Source organism: Desmodus rotundus, chromosome 5 (assembly GCF_022682495.2).
Source record: "Desmodus rotundus isolate HL8 chromosome 5, HLdesRot8A.1, whole genome shotgun sequence".
NCBI lineage: Eukaryota > Metazoa > Chordata > Mammalia > Chiroptera > Phyllostomidae > Desmodus > Desmodus rotundus.
The window spans coordinates 8,020,483-8,028,500 of NC_071391.1; the positions used below are offsets into that span (position 1 = coordinate 8,020,483).

Consider the following 8,018-nt stretch of genomic DNA (forward strand, 5'->3'; position numbering starts at 1 on the left):
TGTCTGTCTCATCTGGGAGATGGGAAATCCAGGCCCTGCGCCAGGTGGAGGCTCCAGAACCGCCCAGGCTTAGCCTTGGCCCCTCCTAGATTCCCTTCCTGCCAACCTACTCCCCTGGGCCTCTCCGTCCCCATGCAGACCCTGGGGCTGCACCCAGGGTCCTTGCAGGGAGGCCAGGATGAGCTACCTGGAGAGAGGCTGCAGGGGAGAAGGCAGGGGCTAAGGGATCACAGGGGCACTGCTTGGCACCCTCACTTTGGGCAGGGTCCACAGCTCCAGCTCAGGAAACCGTGGAGCAGCCCCAGCTCACAGGCCTGGAAACTGGGTGCAGGATGAGGGGAGAGGGGGAGGCAACAGAGAGAGGCTGTGACCAGGCTCCAGTGTCCACAACTCGAGACACCGTATCTTCCATTGAGCCGCAGGGGAGGGTGGGTGAGCAGGAAAGACCAGCTGTAAGAAGACACCTGGGGGTAGGGGGGGCAGGAAATGGAGAAGTGGAGTGTGGTGGGGGGTGTCTGTCCTGTGAGTCTCTGTCCATCTGTGTGTGTGTGTGTGTGTCGGGCCTGTGTGTGTTGGTATGTCTGTAGGTCTGCCTGCATCTGTGTATACATGCATGTAGAAGCACCGTGCACATTCAGGTGACAAGCTGTGTTTATGACCATGATTGTTTTGTGTTTCCCTGTTTCCATGTGTGCCTGTTAGTGAGTCTGCGTGTACTTGTCTGCTGGCATTTTTGTATCCATATGTGTCTGCTGCGCGTGTCTTCGGGAGTCTGCGCATCTTGCATCTGTCTGTGCTTTGGTGAGTGTGCGTGACTGTGGGTGGGAGGGTTTCCCAGCCTCCGTCTGTCTCTGCAGAGAGACCTCTGGGACTCCTCCTGCCCCCACCCTGTCCTCCCCTCTCTTTCAAATCACCCAGTACGGGACCCAGAAGGGCCTGGAAGTCCTGCCCTGACCTCCCACCCGTTTCACAGACCAGGTATCTGAGGCCTCTCAACAACCGCACCACCTCTGCCTCCCCCTCCTCCCTGGCCCACCGGCCCCTTCCCTGGGGCCTCCTCCCTTCCACACTTGACCTAGCACTTAGCACAGCTCACAGGAGACCCCCACACAGGAGTAGAAACTGGGTCTCAACAGTGAAGTGTCTTGTCTACAGTGTCACAGTGAGTCACCCAGGTCTCCCCAGCTCCGCACCTGGCGCTTGCCCCTCCACCCCTGCACCTGCCCCACTCTCAACCCTCCTTTCCCCAGCCACCCCTGGCAGCCACGGACACACTGCGCTGCTCCTCTGCTCTTTATTTCATTAGCAAAGTGACCGGGGGAGTCCCCAGGGCACTGGAGATAGAATGGGGACAGTAGCCGGCTCCCGTCCCATGGGGATGGCAAACCTGTGGGGAAATGAAGGCGAGGTCTGAAGGGCCCTGGGGGGTTCTGTGCACTCGCCCACCCCCCAACTCTGGGGCTGGGGTCCACAGGCAGGGCTTCCTTGACTCAGGGCTTGGGAGGTGGGGCTGGCCCTCAATAGCTACTACCAAAGGGGAAGCAGCTACAGTGGGGTCCCCCAGCCCTTACCCAGAGCTCAGGTTCAGTGGGGGGCATTGAAGCGGCTGCTGTAAGGAGTGGGGCGGTAGAAGGGGTCAGTTGAGATCAGGGTTCTGCAGTGAGAAAGGGGCCATGATGAGGGAAGGGTGGGGCAGTGAGCCCGGAGGGGCCCGCACTCTGCCACAGCAGCCAAGCCACAGACATTCCTTGCCTGCCAGCTCAGGGCCATTGTCGGCATGAACGTAATTTTTGAGGAATTGAGTTGAGCAGGAAGATTCAGAGTAAGGCATAACCACAGTCCATTCAGTTTTGTGTCCCCCTCCCCCACCCTCCACTACCACATGCAGCCTGGCAGGGAGCAGGTACAAAGCTGGCCTCTGGTCGCTGGGGGCTGGTAGAGCCATGTGGGCAGGAGAAGCAATGAACAAGCCAGAGAGAGGGCATGGGCCTCTCAGAAGGACAGACAGACGGAACGAGGGAGAAGAGGCTGGGGAAAGGCCTGGAACCAGCCAAGGACAGAGCAGGAGGGAGGGAGGCAGGGAGGGAAGGAGGGCATGCTACCTTCCCACGTGGGGGTGGAGGTGACTCAGGCTCTCCGTGGGGTTGGGGGTGGCCACCAGGCGGGTGACTGGCTGGTTGAGGGCGTGGCCTCCAGGCTTCTGTGGCTGGATGGTACCTCGAGTCCAGCTACCTTCTCTGTCTAGCCCCTTGGGGATGTTCTCGAAGTACCTGCAGCACAGGAGGGGGGGCTGTGGGCAGGAAGGCGGCCTCTGCCCACCTCCGCAGCCTGTCCTGGGCTCCAGCAGGGCGCAGGCTGCCTATGCGCTGGGCTTCCTCACAGGCTGTGAGCTCATTGCTTGTCCCGGCCTCCGTCTCCCTGTCTGCAGAGTCAGCTGCACAGCCCCACATTTGGGCAGGGAAGGGACTCACCCTTGGTTGTAGGTGGTCAGGTAGTGATTATCCAAGTTCGGCTCGCAGGGGCTCCGGACGTAGCTAGGGTTGTTGAGGCTGTACCCTGTGGGCTCCTGCAAAGCAGCGATAGACAGAGGGGACCTGTCAGGTCAGGAGGGGGCCGGGATGGGGGTGGGGGGTGGGGGGTGGATACCACAGGCCTCACCTTGTTCCCCACGATCTCCCGGCCAGGAAGGGGAACATTTGTCTGTTGTACCCGCTGGGGGTGCTGGAATTGCCAGTGGCTCATACTGCTGAATTCTGGGCCAGGAGGGCACGCCTGCAGGGGACAGAACCACAAGATGGGGGGCTCAGTGGCCAGGCTGAGGCAGCAAGGAAGGAGGAGTGTCAGGCAGAGGCACGTGTAGCCACAGCCTGCCCCAGACCCCCAACCTCCCCAACCTCCCCAGCCCCCTCAACCACACTGAATTCAGTGTCCAACACGCCCTCCCTTCCAGCGGCTTGGCCCTTACCCTCCACAGGGAGTCCAAATACCCTGATTCTTCCCATGCTTCGGAGCCAGCCCCCGTCCAAGAAACCCCATCTCCTCCCCTCTGAGGGCCTCTTCTTCAAAGGAGCCCCAAGGCCACTCACTCTGGAGTTGAGAGTCCTCTCATTCACTCGGCTGAAGCCTGTCTCCCGCTCGGAGCCTCTGGCCATCTGGGGCAGCAGCCCATCCCCCTGAGACAACAAAGCAGCCGCTGGGACCCGAGCCCGCCCCTGCTGTACCCTGCAGCGCACAGTCCTCACAGCCTCCCAGGGGCTCCTCTGCTGGGGCAGGCGCCCCTCCCCCGACTGCGGCTGCACTTACACGAGGGTAGGTCATGGGGAGGAAGTCTGACTTGGTGACGCTCTGGCCAGGAAGGAGCACCTGGGAAGAGGTGGGCAGAGGAGCATCAGCCGACAGAGGCAGCTGCCCTCTTGGTGCAGAGGGGGGCTCTGCACACAGGGGTACCACGGGGTGACTGAGGAAAGGGAAGAGTTTGGGGAGAATGGAGAGGAGGCCATAGCACCAGTCGGCAGGGGTCCTGTCCGAATGCCGAGTGACCTTGGCTACACAGCTTCTCCTCGCCAGACCTCAAGCTGCTCATCCATAAGGTGGGTGCATTGGACCGTGATTTTTGCCCAAGTTCTTTCATCTTGTGTTTGAACAAAAGGTTCTGGAACTCATGATTTTTTTTTTAAGCCAGAAATTCCCAGACTGGAGGGCTTCAATCTCCCTGAGATTCTCGTGGGGCCCAGTCTTACTCACTGGGTCCCCAGGGAGGGCCTGAGAAGGCGGCTGGAAGACAATGGGGTTCTTGGTGGATTCCTTGGCGAAGCTGGAATCCTCTTTGGCACCAATTGACTTCTTCTGCAAGAGATCTGCAAAAGACAGCCCCCTGTGCTCCCCAGCCACCTGCCCCGACCTGCGTGGCCTCCAGAGGCTCAGAGTCCCAGCGGGCATGGAAGGAGCCAGCTCCAAGGACCTGGAGGCCCAAACCTCCAGGACCATGGGCCCCTGGAGGAATCGGGAATGCAGGGCAGAAAAGGAGAGAGGAGCAGAAGGAAGGACAGGGCGGGAGGCCAGTGGGCACTGCACTGTGAGTGAGCTGTCCATTGAGGTTTGGAAGACTTAAGGCGCTAACTAGGGTCGGCCGGGAGAGACGTTCCCCCACGCTGCCTGTATGTTCTTTTCTTCCACTGGGGCTCCTTAGTGCAGTGCCAGCTCCGGTTCCCCAGGGGTCTCTCCTGGGGCCAGGGGTAGGGAGGTACAGTGGGAGGGAGGGATGAGCTCAGACAAGCTCCCACCTGGCTGGCTTGAGGGCTCGTTGAGATACTTGGAATTATACTCGGACGTCATGAAGCGTGGCCCCTGGAACACAGAGGGTAGAGCAGTGGGGGACACAGGTAGGCCGGGGCTGGAAGGCCATCCCGGGCAGTGGCAGCTCTTCGGAGTCTGTGCTCTGAGCAGACCTGTGTGGCATGTTCTGAGACCCGAGGGCCAGGATGACACCCCGGCACAAACCGCTGTCTGATCGGACATCCCGGGGCCAGAAGCTCATCGGAGCACGGTTCCCCCCGCAGCAATGAAAACTAAGTCACAGCCTGCGCAGGATTCCCGGTAATGAGCAACGGGGCCTGGAGCCCCTGGGACCCAGAGCAGGAGGGGCCCAAGGAGAGGAAAGACACAGAAGGAAGAAAATGGGTGCTCACGTCACAATTCTGTGCCTGGATTCAAGGTGTCGGGATCAGGGAGAGGGGGAGGGGGCCGGGGTGTTAAATCCTAGGATCCCCATGTAAGGACTCCTCTGCGGCCTCCTTGGAAATATCCAACCCCTCGCTCACCCCAGTGTTTCTTGGTGCCCTGAGCCCAAGTTCAGTTGGTTTCCTAAGTGCGTCAGTGCAAAGGAAGGAGAATGAGGTGGGCGCCCCTCTGCCCCGCCCACAGCCTGCTGTGGGGCCCCGCCCACTCACGTGGCACGCATTCTCCCACTCCAGTGAGCCCTTTCTCTGCGGCTGGTGGAGCAGGGGCATGTGCTTGGGCTCCAGCCCTGTGATGGACTGGGGCCCATAGTCCTGGGTGTCAAAATGGACCTTTCTGACCTGGGAGGAGGGAGGAACCAATGACCCACCTGGTGAGGGGTTGACAGTCACTTTCTGACTCTGATTCTGCCCTTGACCCCTATAGAGTATCTGCACAGAGGCCTAAGGGGTCCCTTTACAATGAGGTTGGGTCCTATCCCTCCCTCCTCTGCTCAGGGCCCTGAGTATTCACAGAGTACCCAGAGTGGACTCCCACATCCTGACAGCAGCCCACAAGGCCCTCGGCTCCCCACTCCTCTCCAGTACCTGCCTCCTTGCTGTCCCTCCTCACCTCAGACACCCCCCCACACACCCTGCCTCAGAGCCTTTGCACGTGCTGTCTCATGGCCTAGAACACTCCTCCCTCACATTGCTGCAGTTGAGGCAAACGCTAACCTCCCTTAAGCCTTTGTCTAACGTCTCCATAGCAACCTTATTTGACCCTTCTGATTTGCAGTAGTAACCCCTTCACTCCTGCTCCACCCCCTGCCTCTTCCCCATCGTAGGTTTTCCCCAGCATTCATCACCTTCAAATACAGATGTTCAGAACCCTAGTTGAATGAGTGAAGGAAAGAATGAGTGAACGAGTGCGTGCGTATCTGGGGGCATGTTGGTGATGGGAATGCTGGCCATAACAAAGGGAGAAATGGAGAAGGTGGGGATGATGATGACGAAAGTGAATGGGACATGGATAGTGGGGTGGGTGTGGGGGCTTGGAGAGGTGGATGGGGTGGTGGGGACCGTGGGGCTGGGGCTGGGGTGGGAGGGAACGGGACTGGAGATGGGCATGGGGTGGGGGGTGGAGGTGGAGGGGGTGGGGATGGTGGGGACATGGATAACGGAAAAAGTGATAAAGGTAAGTGGACCCCAGCCTACAATGCGGCTCCTTCACACCCAGACACCTCACCCTTGACCAGTCCTTGGCAGGGCAGTCCCATCCTGCCGGAGGAATCCCCACTCTTTCCACCCCCCACCCCTTCTTCCACCCCAACCCCACCCTAGGGCTCCCCTCTCTCCTGGCCCTAGCCCAGCACTGACCTCCTTGGTGGTGGGTACCAAATTGGCCTTCTCCAGAGAGTAGCCAGAGTCGGTTTGGTACAAGTTGCCAGGCAGCGGGTTTGTGCCATCGGACACCACCAGGGGGCGGTAACTCTGACTGGTTACTGTCTGGAAATTGTCCTGGACTCGTTCCCTGAGGGTGGAGCGGGAGCTCTCACACCAGAGCCTGCAATGCTCCTGTCCGGAAGCTTTCTGCCTCCCTCAAACCTCCCACAGATGCCTCAGAAGTCCCTTGGGCCCATGGCAAGGCACCCGGCCCTGAGTGCCCCAGGGCCCCAGACCTAGGCAGGCAGGGCTCAGGGTCCCCTTGCATGGATGTCTGTGAGAGCTAAGGCCCAGCAGGCGGGGGGGCAGGGCATACAGACCATACCCCATGGCTGGATTGTCCAGGGCATTGAGACTGGCTTGGTTTGAGACCACAGGCCGGTAATTTGATTTGTAGCCGGTGCCTTTGTGACTGCCCTCGCAGGGCTTGAACTCCTCCTGACCTGCCAGAGGGGAAGCCGCGAGGCAGGACCCAAGGTCAGGAGCGTGGGAGAGCAGAGGGTGGGCTTCCAGGCAGGGCCAGCACCACCTCAGGGCCCAGGGGCCCCTAATGGAGAAGGCGTGAAGCCAGGGGCAGGAACAGACGTGAGAGAAAACAAGCTCAGCCTTTCGGGGCACTGGCAGGGGGTGGCAGAGTTGCCAGGTCAGTGTGGCAGGGTCACAGGATGCGTTCTTGGACAGGGACGACAGGGCGGGGCCAGCTGACAGTGCGGGGGTGGACCGGTCCTTGCGGGGCTCAGGGGACCAGTTGGTTCAGTAGGCTGGGGTCACCCTGAGTGTGTGACAGGCCAGAGGGGCTGCTTCTCTCCCAGCAGGAGGGCCTCCCCTGTCATGCCTGTGTCCTGGGGGAAGGTCCTGCTCCAAGGCTGCCCTCACCGTAGGCTACGCAGTAGCTGGTGGCATAGAACTTCAGGGGGTCTGTGCAGCCCCCCGAACTCATCTTCACATAAGGGGAGACAACCCCCAGGGGGAGTTTCCCCATCATGGTGCTGTGGGGCAGGGCCCCGGAGGACCTAGGAAGGAGGCACAGAGAGCTGGGCAGCCCAGCAGCCCCAGGACCCCAGCCTGCCCCCTCCACCAACACCCGCACCTCAGACTGAAGAAAGGACTAGTCACTGTCATCGATCATCTCATGTGCCCTGTGTCTCATGTCCCCTTCCCCACGCCTTATTAGGAACTTCCCATTGTATAGCCCGGAACCTGAGGTTCCAAGTGATAAAGGGTTGGCACATGGTAAGTGGCAGAGTCAGGCCTCAGGCCCAGGGTACCTGACTCCTTGGCCCCTGGTCTTAATCCCACACACTGTCCTCTGGGGTCTGATGGTCAGACAACCTCTGGCCAGTCTGGAATGCTTGGCTACTCTAGCTGGAGGCTCACTCCCAGCCCCAGGCTCCTTGTTTCTCCCTTGGCTCCCTGAGCCTTGCCCACCTACCACCAGAAGTTGGCTCTGCTCTCCCCGGGGCCCAACCACAGCTGGCCCCACCCTCACCTGCCCTCCGCAGTGGTTCTGAGGTCTGGGAGAGGCTGCAGGAGGCAGAAGCTAGCTGCTCCAGGGAAGCCTGGGCCCTTGGGAGGTGGCCAGACCAGGAGAAACAGTGTGTCGCCTAGCAACCGGCACCTAGCAACAGCGTCCCATGCCTCTGACGCCCTTCTAGGGCCAAGGCTGACTGAGGTGCTGACTTGGCCAGGAGGGGGTGCCAGGAGCTGCCCAGGCGAGGTCTTGCCTCCTGAAGCTGTCCTCCCCCTGCCCCCCGCCCCCAGTCACCAGCCTCCCCAACCAGGGCCAGGCAGCGCTGTTGTCTGAGTGACTCGAAATTAAAGATAATCCCAAACAATCACTCCCATTTATTGAGTGCC

General features: G+C 60.5%; 1 protein-coding gene across 1 annotated transcript; it reads right to left on the reverse strand.

Moving 5' to 3' along the window:
* Positions 1 to 1,286: 1,286 nt before the first annotated feature.
* On the reverse strand, positions 1,287 to 7,723 carry SAXO4 (stabilizer of axonemal microtubules 4). Its single transcript, XM_024574481.3, has 14 exons — positions 7,651 to 7,723; positions 7,038 to 7,174; positions 6,487 to 6,604; positions 6,096 to 6,249; positions 4,950 to 5,078; positions 4,284 to 4,347; positions 3,745 to 3,857; positions 3,304 to 3,363; positions 3,087 to 3,173; positions 2,659 to 2,772; positions 2,472 to 2,566; positions 2,103 to 2,270; positions 1,572 to 1,654; positions 1,287 to 1,387 (listed from the first exon to the last, which is right to left on the reverse strand). Exons 2-13 carry the CDS (start codon positions 7,144 to 7,146, stop codon positions 1,585 to 1,587), a joined length of 1,281 nt encoding a protein of 426 aa, XP_024430249.2. The 5' UTR covers positions 7,147 to 7,174; positions 7,651 to 7,723; the 3' UTR covers positions 1,287 to 1,387; positions 1,572 to 1,584.
* Positions 7,724 to 8,018: the final 295 nt, after the last annotated feature.

Bases quoted from the DNA above. Each gene is read 5' to 3' on its own strand.
- SAXO4 (XM_024574481.3), bottom strand. From the start codon at position 7,146: ATGATGGGGAAACTCCCCCTGGGGGTTGTCTCCCCTTATGTGAAGATG. The intron at 6,605-7,037 runs GTGAGGGCAGCC...CCCCTCTGGCAG, and splicing joins CAGCTACTGCGTAGCCTACG to GTCAGGAGGAGTTCAAGCCC. The intron at 2,773-3,086 runs GTGAGTGGCCTT...TGTCCCCTGCAG, and splicing joins AGAGGACTCTCAACTCCAGA to GCGTGCCCTCCTGGCCCAGA.